The 20709-nt window shown below is 38.8% G+C and overlaps 1 protein-coding gene and 1 long non-coding RNA gene across 2 annotated transcripts; one reads left to right on the forward strand and one right to left on the reverse strand.

Annotated features, from left to right (window-relative positions):
- Window positions 1–10764: 10764 nt before the first annotated feature.
- Window positions 10765–12385, forward strand: LOC110940731. The gene is made up of 2 exons (XR_002593488.2): window positions 10765–11189; window positions 12094–12385. It is a non-coding gene; the product is annotated as an uncharacterized LOC110940731 (long non-coding RNA).
- A 417-nt stretch (window positions 12386–12802) lies between these two features.
- Window positions 12803–19169, reverse strand: LOC110940732 (endoglucanase 24). The gene is made up of 4 exons (XM_022182290.2): window positions 18702–19169; window positions 14024–14323; window positions 13786–13947; window positions 12803–13623 (listed from the first exon to the last, which is right to left on the reverse strand). Exons 1-4 carry the CDS (start codon window positions 19128–19130, stop codon window positions 13012–13014), a joined length of 1503 nt encoding a protein of 500 aa, XP_022037982.1. The 5' UTR covers window positions 19131–19169; the 3' UTR covers window positions 12803–13011.
- Between the last annotated feature and the right edge of the window lie 1540 nt (window positions 19170–20709).

Raw genomic sequence — 20709 nt, forward strand, 5'->3', positions numbered from 1 at the left:
AGCACTGAGGCTACAGCTGAATTTTGGAAAGAAAATTCAAACCAACAGGGGGTGATGTGACACCCCACGAAAACGTTTAAACACACTAGCTTGTCAGTGGCTGTGCGCTAAATTTCGGGACGAAATTTCTGAAACTTGGGGATAATGTGACACTTCGGGTTTTCCGGTACATTACTTGGATGTTACAATTAAATTTGTGAAATTTTATACTATGTGAAATACGTACAAACTCTGTGGATCTTGTGCTACGTGACTGTTACGTGCTGTTTACGTGCTATGTGACCTTATGCACTATGTGTCTTATATGTTCGTTTTGTGGACCTTCGTGAAACTGCTTGTATCTGCGTATAGTAATGGAATCTATATATACATATGGAGTGCATCGTGTGACCTTTGCTTAAATTTCGAGGACGAAATTCCAGTAACATGGGGAGAATGTGACAACTCGAAACCTCGATCCGGACCGTCGAGAGACGAGCCTTTGATTATTATTAGTATTGTCGTTGTTATTGATATTATTATTATTATTATTATTATTATTATTATTATTATTATTATTGTCATTATCAAATCGCGGCGAGATAAACGAGTTGAACCACTATAATCATTCGCGATTTAAACCGGGCAATTGGGTATGCGGGTCCTCTCACACGAGCCCAAAGCCCAACCCAACTCTCCTAAAACCCTACCCTTTAAATAAACTTAAACCCCACCTCCCTCCTTCTTGCATAAACCCCAAAACCTTATTAGAAACCCAGCTGCACACCTCCTGCCCTCTCTCTAATCTCCGGCGGCCGGAGATATATTCCGGCCAACTTTCCGGCGGTGTTTCATGGCCAACCAAGCAAACCCCTGAAACCCTTCTTCCCTCCTTATACCATTCTACACGCTCACAAAGCACATCTTCCCTTTTTATTTGTCTCATTTCACAGCACCTCCACACCCCTTGCACCTTCATCCGCCTCCGAAGATTTAAGGGAGAGAAAGAGAGCGCAAATGGAACCAGAGATGGCAGCGCCGCCATGGCGACGGTGGTGGCACTTCCGGTCCTGATGAATTTCACCGGTAAGAAAACCCTCTCTGTTTCTCTTCATCTCGGTGACAAGTCAGCCGTGACTGGTTCAGTCGATCGAGGCCCGGGTACTTCTGGTTCGGGACAGCAAGTGGCAGCTAAGGAGGGTGATGACTGGAGCCGACGACGGCGGCGGCTGTCGGAGCTCCGGTCAGTGGGTGTAACAGCGGCAACAATGTTCAAAACCCTCTCGGTCAGTGCTATTCTACTGCTGGTACCCTTATGTTTTCTAACTTGCTTAAGAATGATAAATGCTTGCTTGTGAGATGCATACAGTGATTAGAAGTTATATTTGAAACTGATTAAATTATTTTTCTTTGTGATTTGATGATTTTATATGATAATAAAATGCTAAGATGCTATTTTCGTTAGTTAGGGTCAAACACAAATGTCTGTTGAACGGATTTATCTATTTAAATGGTAACTTTAGGTGGATATTGGGTTTGTCATAGTTAGTCAAGTTTTGTCTGAGATTGTATTGGGATTTGCTTGTATAAACTATTATATGTTGCTATTGGAATGTAAGTGGTGATTTCCATCATGAAACCTACCTGCTAAAGATGATTTCGTAATAGGATTGTTGCCACCCGATTGGCGACTAAGTCAAAATGAATGAGTTTTATTGAATAATGATTGAAGATGAGTCTAGGAATATTCATGAGATTGATGATATAGCTATAGGGTCATAATGTCGAGAATGAGTTTGGATGTGAGAACCATACATGATGACCAGTTTGAATATGTGATGAATATTTGAATATACTTGTTTGATCTGTTTTGATGATAATTTAGACAAGAAAACATGTTGGTGGAATATTAGTGGATAGTACATAATTGTTTCATAAAAATGCATTTCTATTGGTTCGTACAAGGTGACAGGTTCTAGAAGGTCTTCATGTGCACGTAATCACGGTTGCGAGTCGGAACCTTTGGTTGCGACTCGAGACCACAGCAGGATTTGTCGAGACCTCCCGGTTGCGAGTCGTAATCAACGCGTATCGAGTCCGGTTGCGAGTCGGAACTGCTGGTTGCGAGTCGTAATCTCCGGTTGCGACTCGTAATCAAAACGTGACGAACCGAGACCTCGGTTGCGAGTCGCAACCTTGGTTGCGAGTCACCCTGGTCTCGACTGGGCTGTTATTGGGCCAAAGAACTTGTTGGATTATTTGCTAACTGGACTGCTTGTGTATCTGTTACTGTTTAGGCCCAATAACCCCACTGTTTGTATGTTGGACCTTCTGTTGACTGGACTGCATGTATACCTGTTACTGTAGTTGTTTGCATTTATGTTAAGTGTGTTTTATACGTGTTTATTTGTGCCCAACTTGACCCATATTTGGTAACCATGTTAGGACGTGGTGACCAACATACTTAACCAAGTAACGTATCATACCGAGCAACCCAAGGTGAGTTCACAACTTAAAAGCATGCGTCCCGGTGGTTTGGGACACGAGACTAACCAACCCTATCCCCTGGTAAAGGGGGATACTATTCACTTTCCTTCCCTAGTTATTGGGAAACAAACTTACTTTATCTTCCCTTGTATTGGGAAACCTTTTTAGTTAATTACTGTTTATACGGAATGCAACTAACGGCACTAAACGCAACTCTATCACTCAAGTCCCTACTACATAATACCGATTAGTCGCCGGTGCCAGGCGAACGGGTTATTAGTTGATAGCGCTATTTAGGTCTTACCAGCCTCACACCGTGCCATGGTATGGGATCGGTCGTGAACTAATGTACTCAGGCATCCGTCAATGATGATAGAACATTGACATCGGGGCATCCTGCGGAAACGCAAACGGTTACCTAGTGTTCGGTATTGGAAAAACAGTTTAGTCGCTAACTTTTGGGGTAGCTCCCCATGACATGTATAAACGGATAAATTAACTGGTGAAACAAGTTTTTGGTAATTAAAACTGGACAACTAGTGAACTCACTCAGCATTATTGTTGACCCCTTTACTGCATGCTTTGCAGGTGGCCAGTGACTGGAGCAGCTACTTGGGATGTGTAGTGGTCGTCTGCCCGTGTGTTGGGCATTTATTATGCTTACTTTATGAACATTGTTTAAAACTGTTAATTATGCTTCCGCTACATTTACTCTGAACTTAAAACTTTGAACACTGAACTTGATAATTGCTAATCTCATGGTTAGTAAGTGTTACTTTTGTTATCAACTTAATTAGTCAGTATAATTGGTGGCTGGATCCTGGTCAGTCACGCCCTCGAAGCGGGTGTTATCCGCAGGTGGATTTTGGGGGTGTGACAGATTAGTCACGCATGATTCTTGATTCCATCTTCAAATCTTCCATTTTCGATTTAGGATCTTTAGTCGGGTGCAAGAAATGCTTCAAGACTCTCCCCAAAGCTCCTAAAAAGTCCCCAAAATTGGTTGTTCTATAATTGGGGTGAAACCCCCTTTTAAATGAGTAAAAAATTGTTGTTTCCCGAAAATCCATGTGTGAAACATCCTTCCAGCATCGGCAACGCCACCTGTGGTTGGTGCCAACTAGTGCTGGCTGACGCCAGAAATGAACACTCCAACACTCCTCACGCCACTTGCGTCGGTGATGCCAGTAGTGACGTCGTCGACGCAACTTCAGCCGATTTTTCCTTCTTGGCTAGTTTTTGCATTCCCGATCTTCCTATCTTCATTCCAAAGTTTCGTTAAGCTTCCAAAATACACCTTAAACCTGTCAAGACCTACAAAATACAAATGATGTAGTGTATGTTAAAGCTCAATTTCATACAATTTGGTAAACTTAAACACACAAAGCGTTGAAATTTTACCAACCCATCAAAAGCAACTCACCACCTCACTCCATGTGACCTTACTATTGTGTGTGTATTTATATAATATTAAAGAGAAAGGTCGGTGCAAAAGACGACAAACCATCTCACTTCACCTTCTTTATAACCCTGAACATCTTTCTCTTTCTCTGGGTACCTCGAGAATCTCACCGCTCCAACCCTTCACCGCCGCACCCCCACCATTGTCACCACCACCGTCACTACCATCATAGATTCTTTGTATTTTCCGGAGTTAAGTGGGGTTCCGAAGGCAACATGAGTGGATGATCTGGTTTGTGATGGAGAGCGATGACTGCAATGCCACAGCCGCGCTCAATTAAACGATCAGTGATTTGGGGTTTTTCGTGATCAGGAGCGAAGTGAAGTAGGGTTAGTTCTAGGGTTTCAAGGCTGAAGTTAACGGCGATACTCGGTGTCACCTTCCTTTCCAATGAAACCCTAAATCGATCCTTGCCTTTTTCCATATCATTATTCCGGCGAGTCGAAGTAGGTAAAAAATAAAAACGTTTATTTCATTAAGAACCTTTTCCTTTGTCAATCGAAACTGAAATTTTGAGTTGGGGATTAGAGATGGAGTGCATGACATTTGAAATGCTAAATCTAATTGGGGAAGATAAACAGTAACATGGGGGCTGAATCCTTGAGCTCTTCTTTGTTTATAGTTGTTTAGTTTGATAGGTGGTGACTATTAGCACCGTATCTTATTATTATTATTATTATTTAGATTATTCTAGAATGTTTATATTTATGTAATAGGATTCTTTGTAAATTAGGAATTATTATCTGTTCCTAATTAGGTGCTAGTTTAGGTTCATGGTTCTTCCCTATATAAAGGGATTTATTGTATTCTATTCAGATCATCAATAATATCAATCCATGAACACTTTCATGGTATCAGAGCCTCGGTTCTGAAAACCCTAAATATTTTCTTCCTCTTTTCCAGCCGCCGTCACCCTCTTTCCGATCAACATGCCCGGCACCGACAAACCGGAATCCTCGGATTCCAATTCAAAGCCAAACCTGTTGCATCCTGCTTATTCTGTTACAAATATTCAATCGAAAATCCGTACATTGGATGGTACAACGGTCACTTATTCTGCGTGGGTTAAGATATTCAAGTTACATGCCGTTGCCTACAAGGTTTCGTCCCACATAGATGGCACCGCCGCCCCATCAAAAACCGACCCCACGTATGAATCTTGGCTCGAACTTGATGCGTTAGTTCTACAGTGGATATGGAGCACCGTCTCTGACGACCTCCTACCTCGAGTCATGATTCGGACAGCACTGCACGGGGTGCATGGGTCAAACTGGAGAAAATTTACTTAAGCAACAAGAAAGCTCGTGCGGCGGCATTAGAGACAAAATTTGTGAACCTTACCCTTGCCGCATGCTCTTCTTTGGATGCCTATTGTCAAAAGTTGAAGGAGTTAGCAAATCAGCTTGAAGATGTTGATCAACCGATTTCCGAATCGCGTCTCGTTCTTCAATTGGTCCGTGGATTACCTCAAGAATTTGATACTACCGCCTCATTAATTAACTCTACCAACGCTGATTGGGATCAGGCTCGTTCCATGCTCACCGATGAACTTATCCGCATAGAGGCACGCAAATCCAACTCGTCCTCGGTCATGGTTGCCACTGGTCCTTCTAATCGGCCATCACAGCAGCAGCCCTCCCAGCAACAGCCGCAATCTTGGAGTCAACAACAGTCGCCAGCTTGGTCTTCACAGCAGCCGCAACCTCCAACTTTTACCCGCGGCCGGGGACGAGGCCGGGGATCTTGGAACAAAAACAGGGGAGGCCGTGGAGGCCGGGGTTCAGGTCGCAACCAACCCTACTCACCGTGGCCGACTCAGCCACCACAATACCCTACATGGGCCTGGTGGAATGTTCCACCATGCCCCTACCCTTCACAACCGGCCTGGTCCAACCCTGGCCCATACGCACCGCCTCACACCGGTACCCCTCCATCCACAGCCAACCGCTCGACCAACACCGGCCCTTCAGCCCCACCTGCATACTATACGGCTGACCAGCAACCATCCGCAATGGCCCCACCTGTTGGTTTCAACGCACTTAACCCAGCAGAGTTGCAAGCAGCGTTCAATGCCATGAATCTCAATCAGCAACCACCGGACCCGGGTCTAATGGACACTGGCGCGGGCTCCCACGTCACTGAGAATTCAGGTATAATCTCCATTCCCAATTCTTTTTCTGTAAATCCAAAAATTCTTGTAGGCAACGGGCAATGTCTCCCGATATACGGGTCCGGCACTGGCTTTTACAAAATCCTTGACCGCACCTACATCCTACCGAACATACTTTTTAGCCCGTCCGTTATCAAAACTTTGATTTCAGTTAGACGCTTTACACGTGATAATAATGTCTCTATTGAATTTGACCCTTTTGGTTTCACTGTGAAGGATCTCAAAACTGGACGGCACCTTTCCCGCCACAATAGTACCGGAGACGTCTACCCAATCACACCACCACAACTTCCGCCACAAGATTGCTTCATTACCACTTCTACTCTCCCTTGGCATGATCGACTTGGGCACCCTGGAGCGCAAGTCTTAGATATTCTTAGTAGAAAATTTAATTTTTTATGTAATAAAGACATATCTACTACTTTTTGTAATTCATGCCATTTATCTAATAGTAAACGTTTGCCATTTTATACGTCCAGTTCCTTCACTTTTTCCCCGTTCGACATTATTCATTGTGATTTATGGACCTCACATGTCCTAAGTAAAACCGGTTACAAATATTACATGGTCCTTATAGATAACTTTTCCCACTTTGTGTGGGTTTACCCTTTAAAATATAAATCCGAGACTTTTCCCACCTTTGTTAAATTTCACCGCCTTATCCTTACCCAATTCAACCGCCCCATAAAAACCTTCCAATGTGACTTGGGCGGGGAATTTGACAACAACCTATTTAAACAATTTGCTCATCAACAGGGACTCTTATTTCGGTTTTCTTGCCCTCAGACATCCTCACAAAACGGGAAGGCCGAACGAATGATTCGTCGGTTGAACGACATCATCCGGTACCTTCTCATACACGCCCACTTACCGCCCATTTTTTGGGTCGAGGCTCTTCATACCGCCACATACCTTCACAATATACTTCCCACAAAACGCCTAAATTTTTTTACACCCACTTTTGCCCTTTATCTTCGTCACCCAACCTATGACCACCTCCGCGTGTTCGGGTGTGCATGTTACCCGAACACCTCGGCTACCCAACCACACAAATTACACCCTCGTGCAATTCGCTGCATCTTTCTCGGCTACCCCGCTGACTTTCGTGGGTATCGGTGCCTCGACCCTACCACGGGCAAGGTTCACATATCCCGCCACGTGACCTTTGATGAGCAAACCTTTCCATATTCCTTACCTACACACTCGGCTACATACTCCTTTTTGGACGACTCCATACCCACTGGGTTCACCTTCGGCCAAACATCGACCCCTAAGCCCGATGTCACGACTCCTTATCCCTTTACCTATTCTCGTCGTCCACGGCCCACTGCCACTCACCCTTTACCCCCTCTTGCCACCGCCCCACACCAACCTCCACAATCCACCACCGGCCCACCTCCAATCCCCAACAACCCACCCAGCCCACCTCCACTCCCCAACAACCCACCCGGCCCACCTCCTCCAGTCGCCACACAAACAGCCCCGCCCACATCCGCCACCCAACCACCACGGCCTGCTTCTTCCAGTAACATCCACCCCAATGTCAACCCGATCCAAAACCTGTTCGATTAAACCTCCTCTTTACCCGACCCTTATGACCACCCCTATTTCGCCCGTTCCCACCACTTATGCTAAAGCCTTTGCCGACCCTAATTGGGTACATGCCATGCAAACAGAATTTAATGCTTTACAGGAAAACGAAACGTGGGAATTGGTTCCACGCCCTCATGACAGGCCGGTTATCCGTTGTATGTGGCTCTTTCGTCACAAGTTTAAAGCCGATGGGTCATTGGAACGGTACAAGGCCCGACTGGTAGTTAATGGGAAATCACAGACAGTGGGGGTAGACTGTGACGAGACTTTTAGTCCGGTTGTTAAACCGGCAACCATCAGAACGGTTCTTTCTTTGGCGGTCAATCGTTCATGGCCCATTCATCAATTAGATGTAAAAAATGCTTTCCTTCACGGTCATTTAAACGAGACGGTATTTATGCATCAACCGCCGGGATTCGTTGATACTCGCCGTCCTAACTTTGTTTGCCGATTAAAGAAGTCTTTATATGGCCTAAAACAGGCACCTCGGGCTTGGTACACTCGGTTTGCCTCATATATTTTGCAGAAGGGTTTTCGCAATAGTGCTTGTGATAATTCGTTGTTTATTTATTCACAGGGGGCCGACACGGCTTATTTGCTTTTATACGTGGATGATATTGTTCTTACAGCGTCTAGCACTCCTCTGTTAAACAGTATTATTCAGACTCTGTCCTGGGAATTTGCTATGTCTGATTTGGGAGCTTTACATTATTTTTTGGGGATCAAAGTTTCGCGGCATTCTCATGGATTGTTTCTGTCGCAATCCCAATATGCAAAGGATATCCTCGCACGTGCCTCCATGACTGCTTGCAAGCCTTGCATCACACCGGTCGATTTATCGGCTAAGTTGAGTGCCACCGAGGGTCCGCTTTTTGATGATCTGACCCTATACCGAAGCTTAGCGGGTGCTTTACAATATTTAACTTTTACTCGGCCCGATATTTCTTATGCTGTGCAGCAAGTTTGTCTTTTTATGCACGAGCCCCGGGAGCCACACTTTGCGTTCATGAAACGCATTTTTCGATATCTTCAGGGAACAATGGATTATGGTCTTCGGATCGTGCAATGTGTCTCCAATGACTTAATTGCATACTCAGACGCTGATTGGGGTGGCTGTCCGGATTCGAGATGCTCGACTAGTGGTTATTGTACTTTCTTGGGTGATAATTTAATTTCGTGGTCCTCAAAACGACAAGCTACAATTTCACGTTCTAGTGCCGAAGCTGAATATCGTGGGGTTGCAAATGCGGTTGCCGAAGCTACTTGGTTGCGAAATTTATTGTTTGAGTTGCATGTTCCCTTGAAGAAAGCTACAGTGGTTTACTGTGATAATGTTTCGGCCGTTTACTTATCAGATAATCCTGTGCAGCACCAACGAACAAAGCACATCGAAATTGACATTCATTTTGTTCGTGAGAAAGTCCGTGTTGGCCACATTCGAGTGCTCCATGTTCCGGCTGCAAATCAATACGCTGACATATTTACCAAGGGTCTTCCAAGGGACTTGTTTCAGTCCTTTCGCTCCAGTTTAAGCGTTTGTACTCCGCCCGCTCAAACTGCGGGGGAATATTAGCACCGTATCTTATTATTATTATTATTTAGATTATTTTAGAATGTTTATATTTATGTAATAGGATTCTTTGTAAATTAGGAATTATTATCTGTTCCTAATTAGGTGCTAGTTTAGGTTCATGGTTCTTCCCTATATAAAGGGATTTATTGTATTCTATTCAGATCATCAATAATATCAATCCATGAACACTTTCAGTGACTTCTTTGTATCTATACACACAATCTATCTCACTTAAAATCTGTTTACTTTTTGTTTATGGTAATAAACAGTTTCTGTATGTATTTGATTTATTAGCTTATATTTGATTGTTATAAACGAATATCATTCATGGTGGTTGAAACACCATGTATATAGTTTGGTGTAAAGCTCAATGTCATATAAGTAAAAGAATTTGAGTTATACTTGCAACTATAGTAAGCCATGATCTGTTTAATATTTTTTTTACTAATGGCCCAATAGGTAACGTACCCAAACTGTCTAAAGAGTCTTTTATAATTAACTAATGGCCAGGATCTATATAGTTTGTCGGTCTCGATCCAGTCTACCTGTTAGACCAAAATACATTGGTCTAGAATGGAGCCCATTGCCTACCAATTAAATTCAAGAACTTGAAGCGTAATCTTTTTAGTAAATAGTTAATTTTAGGCACTTATATAAGGGTTTTTTGTGTATGGATGGTATGTTTATGTTGTTTGTGGTAATACTTTTTTTAAAGATAATCCTCACCCTCATGAGAAAGAAAGCTTGGCGCTCGGAAAGAAGCTGATCTTGGTGGTGGTGCTGGCCGACGAGATTTTAGTTGCATCGCCTAATTACATTGGCGACTAGAAGCAACCCGATTTAATCGGTTTTCTGGCAAAGCTTCCGGTGACCTCAATAGGTTCGATTGCTAATCCGGAGAAATCGGCCATTATCTACTGACTAACAATTAAGTTATTTAGCTGGTTGTTTTCCCTTTCCTTTTATACATTGACTTCCATTTGTACGAAATTGAGTTGAATATTTATACTGTTTTTAACTTTATTTTTGTCTTGCATTATTAGTATATTCTAATTAATAAGACAGTTTCGCTCCTCTGTTCGGGTGTTGAGGCTAATCGTATACATCTAATGCACAACACACCAACGAATCACAAAGTACACCTATAAAGCCAACAAATGTATTGATATTGCTATTTGTGCATTTAGTATAGAAGAGAAGAAAATGATAAATACTGGTTCATATTGTTTTAGATGAAAAGGGGAGAGATTTTGAAGGAAAATGTAGACCACATAATAAGTAGAGAAAAATGTCCGGATAGTCCTTGTGGTTTGTCTATTTTTCATCTTTAGTCCCTAACTTTCTAAAATTACAGCTATAGTCCCCAATTTTTGCAATTTTGTTCCCGGATAGTCCCTGACGCGGATGGGGTTAGTTTTTGGTGTTAGATGAGTGCGAAATGACTAAAATACCCTTTATATTAAATAATATATATAAGAGACCCATTAACTATAAAAAAACAAAAAAAAAAAACAACCCCTTTATCCTCTTCATCTAGTCAGGACCGCCACAACCACCTACCTACCACCTCCGGCTACCATCAGCAGTCGTGCTTAGATCCATGGAAAAGCAGTTTGAGGAATTTAGAATTTTCCAAGATATTTGTAATCAGTTACGTATGCCTCATCATCACTCTCCACACCTCCCAAGATTAAATTCCCCACCTACTTGCATCCATTTTCCAAAATATTTGTAATCAGTTACCACAAAATTTGACCATAATAACTATTAAAGATCAATCATCAATGGGTGGTTTTGATATGGAATTGTTAGTAGATGCAACAGCAGGCGCTATTGGATCTCTCGCTAGCACCACCATCTTGTACCCATACCTGCAAAACTAAGTATCAAGTTGAATTACGTACCCCCAATCTCAGAAAATACAGGTATTTCTTCACTTTTGGGCTTTGATTGTGTTCTCTGTACTTTTAACTTCAGGGTTTTGTTGAGTTCTACTTCAATTAGATATACTGATGATTTATGTGTGAATTAAAGTTAGGTTTTTGTATGAATTAAATTTGATCAACGTGATGAACTCCTGATGGTGGTGGTGGGGAAGATGAATTGGATATGGTAGGTGGTGGGACCCACATAAATATTTAGACATAGAAGAAGAAGACATAGAAGCGGAGCTGGCCGGAATCCCCGATCTCCGGTCGTCGGAGCCAAATACGATGGATGTCGGTGTATGGGGGTGGGTGTTTGACTGGTAAGATAGATGACCGGCAACCGGCTGGAGGTGCACCGGTCACCGGATCAAGAAAAACGAGATGGTGGTGAAGGGTGTGGAAGATGAAGTGGTGGTCATGGTTTGATTCTTGTAGACGAAAACTAGAAAGAGGAAGAGAGAAAGGGGAGAGGGGGTTTAACTATATTTTTTTTTATCTTTAAGTTATTTTTTAATAACAAGGACATTTTAGTAATTTCACACCCACTTAACTGAAAAAACTAACCTCCATCCGCGTCAGGGACTATCCAGGAACGAAAATTGAAAAGTTTAGGACTATAGAGGTAATTTTAGAAAGTTAGGGACTAAAGCTGAAAAAAAGATAAACCACAGGGACAATCCGGGCATTTAAAAAAAGTTTTTTTTCTTTGTTCTTTTTTTTATAGCAGGATCCCTTATGGTTGTGTTTTGCTTCATGTGTATATGTTCTTTTCTTGATTGTATGTATGAATGTCATGCAGATATCCTTAGTTGGTGTTGTCATACAGTATATAGTACTTTCTTTTCTTACTTTAGCAAAGTAATTTGCATAAATTAAGGAATTTAATATGTTGTATTTGCAGATGAGCTCTTTCACAATGCCTTACCACACCGCACCCCACATGCCCTCTAAATCTTCAGCAATGAAAGGCGGCTAAGCGTAACTGAATGGGACCAAACGCTGTGATTATTTCGACTGGTATAGTGGTATCTTTTCGTGTACGTGATACCTATTCTTAGGGGAAATTTGGTAACGGTTCAAATCAAGCTGAGACAACCGTAAATGTCGATTTATTTACATTTAATTAAAGACATTCAATTTCGGTAAAGTGAAGTAAATAATGATGGTCAATACACTTTGATTTTCTTTTGGTGTATGTGCCTAAATAATGGCTATCTTGGTTGTATCCCAAGTTGATAATACTTATATCGATTCACTTATGTGAATATACGGTTTTGCCGCCGCAAAGCACGGCAGGGCTAAATCCTAGTTATAATGATGAATATATTAATATAACATGATAAAGTAAATTTATGTTTTCTGATAATAAAATCTTTGTTGTGAACTTGGTTACTAAGAAGTAATTTGTGTAGGAACCGAGCTTGTTGTAATTTTGGATATGGTTACGTTCAATAACTTTCATCTATCTAGAACACTTTGATGCATAAACATAGAAAATATTTTCTTTTTCACCCAATACATTACATTTCTCGACCTTTTCATTAGATATAGATTTTTTTTAATAATTGGAAGGCAAATGTCATAGAATTTAGGGTAAGTGGATGTCATTATAATCACCTGAAATCTATTACTAAAATTCATATAATAAAACTACAAATCAGATATTGCATTTGAGAACATAAAAACAAAACTATATATATCTCTGCTCTCTTGGCTTAGCACAAGACGAGAGACTTCCTTCCCAAACGTTTGTTTGGTGACATATAATCCGACCTTCATATTTCATAACATCAAAAACGTCTCTAGTGCAACAACACAGCTAACTAGGGTTAGGATTAGCCGCAAAGAACGCTAACACGCCAACAAATGGTGCGTTAATGTATGTTGTGGGCTCGGATTTTCTAAAATCAACTCGATCATCGTCATACGTGTCATCCTCTCCCGGTCCACCAACTATGGCACCAACCAAAACATTGGGGTTAGGGTTAGATGAGTTGAAATAAAAAGTGCCATCTTTACACCGAATGGGTTGAGGATGGTCCCAAATCGATGGTAGGGATGATCCTCGATGATGAATCCGTTGCGGATACCTATTGCTATACCCTACCATATACGACATCCCATTAGGGTTTTCACCTAGTATGTAATCCACTTGGCGTTTGGCCATTCCGCGAAGGTAAGCGGATCCCACACTTATGTTACCACAATTTACTACTGGCCCTGGTGACCGGTCTAAATATTTTGCATAAACTAGCAAGAGGAATGCGATTGTTGTTGAATGTTGTAAATTGCTTCCACCGGGCCGGAAAATTAGGCCGCCCGGGGTGTATTGAATGTGAGGTGAAGACGAGTCCGGTAGTAGTATGCACATGAAGCTTTCAGCTGATGCTTTGTAAGACTCCAAAGCGTACACATTCCCTTCCAAAACTTCCTGCATCACATGAGACCAAGCAGTTGGTGATATTAAGAAAAAAAGTGACATGGATGTTTTGTGTGGTTTGGTCATATTGATGTTTGGGTCTTCTACTTTCAGAAATTACACATTAGTTTGCACGAACGTAAGACCAATAGTACATGGAATGTGCGGTTGTACCTTGGAAACAAGAACGTTTAGACCAGCATGCTTGTTGTCCCATCCAAACTCATTGATGTTCTCATCAGCTCCAAGTGTTTTAGCATTGTTTTGTATGTAATCAAGGTAGTTTGCACCCTCTGAAGCCCTTCTTAACCATGCTGCTCCCCACAACAATTCATCCTGCATAATCACATCATACTCATTAAAAAGAGAGAATATTTTCCTTTCCTTAAAATAGTTATATTTGCTTGCTTGCCTGATATCCATCAAAATCACAGTAAAAAGGGCAAACACCACTCCTGATGTTGGTGTTATCACTGTAAGCCCCCCTGTAAGTATCAGCAAATTCAAAGACTCGGGTGGCTGTTGTTAGAAGGGTCTGGGAATAGGCTGGATCAGAAGAGCGGAATGCAATGGATGAAGCTGCTAGAGCTGCTGCTGTCTCCCCCGCCACATCTGAGGCCGGGTTTGGTGCATCCACTATGTACACCGTCCTATCCGTGTCCATGTCTTCTGCCCTTTCCCAACAGTTATGATCCATTACTGGATCACCAACCTACAAAACAATTCATTCTATTCTAAATTATTGATTTTAAATCTCAAACCCCCCCCCCCCCCCCCCCCCCCCATCTTAGAGTAAAAAGATCAGTTGCAGGATTTATTCATTTCATACCCTAATTCGTGATTTCCATTTCAATTTAATGAGCAGTTAAGTTGCACCTTACTATTAAAACTAACATGTAGACAGTTTAGTGGCCAAGATCATGATAGCCAACCTTTTTTATGCAATTGCAAACACCCAAGTGAGAATTTTCAATAAACCATTTGCACTCATGTTGAAAACTCTAGGGGGGACGGGGCATCCTTGCGGGTTGGTTGTTAGGGTTCGAACCCACGCAGTAACACCCCACAGGTAGGCAAGGTGGGTTACTCGTCCGGGTCATAGTTATCGATAGCGAATAGCGACAACGTACCTACATGCTACGTCGCGATAGCGATGAAATAGCGCCCGCTATTTCGTGTTTAGCAATAAGGTAGTTAAAAATTTAAGAAATAAAGATAGCTATCTATATAATTTTTTTTTATATATATAATGTTTATTTTATACCTTTTTATGTATAAAATTATAAGTTCAAGGACCAAATGTAAGCTAGTGAAAATAGGGGGGGGTTAAATGTTAAGATACACAAACTAATTTTACACTTTTTGTGTAAATTTTACAAGTTTTAGGGAGTAATGTAACTTAATGAAAGATAGAAGGGTTAAAAGTTAAAATCCATAAACTTATTTAACCCTAAAAAGGCTCCAACGTAATAAAAACGCAGCCGCTCTTCTTCTTCCTAAATTTCCAGCAAGTTTCCGGCAGAAATTGCAGGTTTCTGGCCGGAATTCATAGTTTATAAAACCCTAAAGCCTAAAACACGCTAAAAACCCAGCCGCTCTCTTCTTTACCTTCTTCTTCCTGCTTTCCAGCAGAAAGCATCACCGGAATCGGATTTTTTCGCCGGAAATCGCCGCCGGACTCGCTATGTGGTCGATATGCACCTTGTAGCGAAGATTGGCCGCCACGCCACGCTATTCGCTATAGCGTCCGCTATGGACGCTATTGACAACTATGGTCCGGGTATGGTTTGCCACTAGGGTAAGGGGTTGAGGGTTGGGATGTTGGAAAGTTTAAGGTTTAGGGTGTGTGTGACTGGTGGGTGGAGTAAAAGAGTGAGGTCTATGGTTCTAAGATACTTGTGGGTAGGCGCACCTAATGTTTTGTGGTTCTAGGGTACTTTGAAGTATATTTGACATGGTTGCACGAGATTGGTAAAGCAGTAGAGCGCCCCTTCCCCCTTAGCAATGTCACGAGCCAAGTTGTTCATATCAGCTAACGAAACCTTGAATCAAGCTGAACTTAAACGAGCTCACGCCCGACCTTTACATGCCGAACTTGGCTAGCCTAAAAAGATCTATTTTTTTGTATAAATATAACAATTATTATTTAACTAAATATCATTACATTATAAATACTATTATTTTTATTATACTATAATAAAATCTAATCTAAATATTAATAAAAGACTCCATTTAAATGCTACATGGCATTCTATACTTCAATCTCACATTTTTTATTTTTACAAACAATTTATCTTTTTTTTTAATTCTAACTCCTATAAAATCTCAACAAATCTAAAAAGATAAATACAAATGTAAAACAAAATACTAAAACAAAATTGATGTAAATAAAAATAGATAGAACTTATATTAACTATATAATTATTTTACTCTTTCAATATCAATATTATCGAGATGGTTTGATTTTTTTCCTTTTTCAATAAAAAATTATAATCATAATAAGAACTATGTAATAATACAAATACAAAACAATAATTACAACTAAACGTGAAAAGGCTTTCTTACTTTTAGTTACTTTATATATATTTTTTCCCAAATTGTTTGATACATTAATATATTAATCATTTTTATAACTAATAATATTAAAATAATAATATTTTTTATAATAATATTTTTATTGTTCATGCTATAAAATAATACTAAATAATAATATTTTTATACATATTATTAAAATAGTAAAAAAAAAAGAAGAAGAAGAACTAGAGTATAAAAATATCAACAATTTAATTCAACCATACCAACTTAATAACATAGAATATATTATTTGGATAAAAACAGTATATAACAACTAATAAAATATAACATAACATGTATAAAAACTTATAATTTTATTGATAGTATAACTTAACATACTAAAATTACTAGCAGATTATATAAATAAAGTATCAACTTATATTTGTAATATTATTTAATACTCACATTGGTGTAATAACCATGTGTATTCAACTCGAACAATACACGGGTTTTCTAAAAACATAACATTTTTTTGTTATCAAGTACCGAATATTATATTTACTTAAGCTGGGTAGTGTAATACACGAGATACTAACATTGTGTGTGTATATACATATAATTCATTCAATTTAAAAAAAAAAAAACATACAAACAATGGTTGTTGACTGTTAAAACTTATGAGAAAGTTGATGAGGAAGTTTTTTTAATCAATGAATTAAATACTTTCATATTTATAAACTTGATAAACATTACACATATTGATCATACGCGATACAAAATTTATTTTGGTATTTGAAAAACGTCTAAAATTATCGTCTTATAATTTAAATATTCATTACTAACTTTTTGATTCATTTATTCAACCGTGTAAAACACGGGGTTATAATCTAGTTAGTATTTATATACACGTATACATACATACAGAATAAATAAATAACTAATAAAAAATAGTCGGGTTCAAGCTACTAAAATTAGTTGTCACGATACAAGTTTAAGCTGGTCACGAGTCGGCGTAACTGGAGGGCCCATATATTAGGTTCCCCTCACGGGTTCACTTTCAGTAGGGGCCCAAAGATTTAACACGTACAGTACGTCTTGCCTTTGCACTCACGTGTTGTCCTCCAAAAAAGACCTACTTCCACAAGGGAAAGTTAAAAACATTTAATGGTCTTGTTTTTCTTTAAAGACATGTTGTTTAGATGCCAACAACTATGTACATAGACAATAAAACAAACCAATAAAAGAAGATATCATTTATATTCTGAAAACATGTACCTTTCATTTTGCATAATCGAGCCAAGCTCAAACCTTGCTTATTTAATTTGAGTTTTAGCTTGACTCGTTTCGAACTTTGTTTATTTAATTAGTTATATTTATGTAAATAGTAATCCTCTATATGTTTATATATATAACCTAATATACATTATTTACTTTTATCACAACTTTATATAATAATAAATATTATGTCATATATTATTTGATTGTGATAAATACAAATTATGTAAATAACAGGCTCGTTTAGACTCACGAGTCTAGTCGAGCTTGATACGTGAAGTTTGGAATTGAGCTAGTTTATTAAACGAGCTTCAATGGAGACTAGAATTTGGGCTCTTAGCAAGTAGCGGACGAACGACTTGGCTCATTTCTCAAATACATTAGATGAACATGTATCACTGAATTGTGGGATACGCATATAACACATTAAAAAATAGAAGAGATACCATAAAAAGAAAAGGTTACAGATACTGTATATATAGTTAAATAAAAAGGAGAGAGGCAAAATAGTTGTTTTGATTTGCTACGTATATATAACGAGACATATATTCAGGGTCTATGGTTAGCAAAAGACACTTTAAGCACTCTTGAAACATTACCATCGGGAGCTTTATTCTTTTTATAACATTGACGTTGAACAAACAAACAAACAAGAAAAAAAAGTTATGTTTTGGTTTTAAAAAACTTCATTTTCTGGATATTGAAAAAGATATATACCATGACCCACCACCACTATTTAAAAGCAGTGAACCAAAAGTTAAATCCTTAAAAGTAGTGCCATCTTAATTAACACAATAAACAAAAACATCTATGATAGAACTGAAACAATACCAACTCCAACTTAAAAACACATTTAATTCTGCAAACAACATAACCACCATTTGGATCGAGCCTTCACCTTTTTGTTATCTTATAATAAAAGAGAAATATTAAAGAAATCGAAATGATTATATGTCCAGGTTTTGTGCACTAACAGAAGTTCATGGGTGGACAGTGGATAGCCCATGCTCATGACGACATACTACGCTATATTACAAGTTGACAGTACATACTAAATTTACGTTAAGAGATACAAACACACCCTAATTCCATTTGGTACTCGCAATATCATCTAGCTCACTGTTTCTTAATTTGCCCTTATCGTATCCTTCAAATATAAATAAATAAATAAATAATTTTCTCATCTGTCTTATTATTATTTTCAACCTAATTCAACACCAACATTACTTATTCTCCGAAACTAAGAGAGGTTCAACTACTACTACTATAAGCATCATAAATTAATAACCAATTAACCGTACCTGTACAACAATCCGACCCGGTTGCGCCACCGTCTTCAGCAAATAATCCGTGGACCACCGTATCGCCACCAGCGTATTCCTCAATTCCACCGGCGGCATCAACTCTCCGAACTCAATCACACTCCACGCCAACATCGTCGTCGTAAACGCCATCGGAAAACCGAACTTAATATTGTCGCCGGCGTCGTAATAACCGCCGGTGAGGTCGGCATTGATGGCCGAACCGTCTCCGAGGGCCGAATTCCATCGCCATTTCATCCGCTGGTCGTTGGGGAGGAAACCGGAACGCTGGCCTTCGAAAAACAAGATCGATTTGGTAAGCGCTTCGCCATAGATTAGGTAACTGGAATCTGTGACGGAAAAATGGAGAATTAAAACTGAAAGTTGGAGAAGAAATGGGACCAAGAAACGTGAAGCGAGAGGCTTCATATTCTTTCTTGCATAACGTAACAAATGTGTCGAGGGGTTTTTAATTTTATAGTTAAATTTATATTATTTGGGGGTTGGTGTATTATATTTATTTTTTTTTATTTTAAGTTACAAGTATTCGAATATTATAAATTATGCTATAAATTAGCTGCTTGAACTTGTTTAATTTAAGAGAATTAGAAATCAAAACTATTCATGAATGACTTCAGAGGCTTAATCTTAGCTGAGGCACGACACGTGAGTAATTTTATAAGCTTAAGTTACTTTTCTTTGATATAATTTTTAACTAAATATATAATACGATATATCATCTTGTATGGTACATAGTTATATTTATATCGTCTCGCAAATCATATTATATATATTTGAATATAGTCGGTCTCAAAAGCTTAGGGTGTAGGGAGTGGTTAAATACTTGAAAGTGGTAAAACTTCAAAATCAATTAATGAGAGTGTGTCATGTCATTCAACCTTAACAGTTTAAACTATGCTAAAAAATGTTGGCAATGGTTAGACACTTCATAAATAGGTAAACTATTTAAAAAAAAAAATATGTGATTGGTTGAGAAGAATTGGACCCCACCACACACCCTCTCTCTCCCCCTTTCCTTCACCTTCACCTTCACCGAATCGGTGAAGGTTTACCGATTTCACCCCCAAATTCGGTAAACTCCTCGGCATTGGGTCACCGATCGGTAAACATCGGTAAACAAGAAGTTTACCGCTCCACTCCGTATGCCCTTATTATTAAATGAGTTTCATCTTAAAGCTCGGGTTTATAATTCATTGAAAATTGGTTAAACTGAATTTTTCAGTGAGCAGTATCCGAGTATGCGGTTAAACATACTTGTTTAATCCCTTAGTGAAAATTGACTAACCATTATTAAATTTCAAGTAAATAATAATAATAATAATAATAATAATAATAATAATAATAAAAATAATAATAATAATAATAATAATAATAATAATAATAATAATAATAATAATAATAATAATAATAATAATAATAATAATAATAATAATAATAATAATAACAATAACAACAACAACAACAACGATGGTATAAATAATTTTACTTTTTAAGCCTTCATTTGTGGTTTGATACGCATTAATATTATTATATCAACGACATACAATGAGTTTTAATCGCATTATCCAAATGCATCATGAGTTATATCTGTATTTTTCTGTTAATTATGTCCCTAGTAATTAAACACCGTTCAAACTTTCATTTTAATCTTGAAACTGTTTTATAATAGTTTTTTGTTAAATTTTGGGTAATACAATAAAAAAATAAACTTCATGTGTTTTTCTTTTCTTCAGAAAAAAAAAAAAAGCAATAAAACATTTATTTCGTTTATTCCCGAGGCTTGAGCCGATTATATCCTTTATTGTTCCTTACCTATAAACTTAATTATGATAGTTTAAAATCACCCCCTAAGAAATCACTCAATTGCATATATAGTCTAATATTTGGATGGGACTTATTCATCCTAAGTACATCATCACAAATTCCACGAAAGCCTATTTCTTGAAGATATATTTTAATTTTTTAAAAACTTTCTTTCCATAATTTC

The sequence above is a fragment of the Helianthus annuus genome, chromosome 5 (assembly GCF_002127325.2).
Source record: "Helianthus annuus cultivar XRQ/B chromosome 5, HanXRQr2.0-SUNRISE, whole genome shotgun sequence".
Classification (NCBI taxonomy): domain Eukaryota; kingdom Viridiplantae; phylum Streptophyta; class Magnoliopsida; order Asterales; family Asteraceae; genus Helianthus; species Helianthus annuus.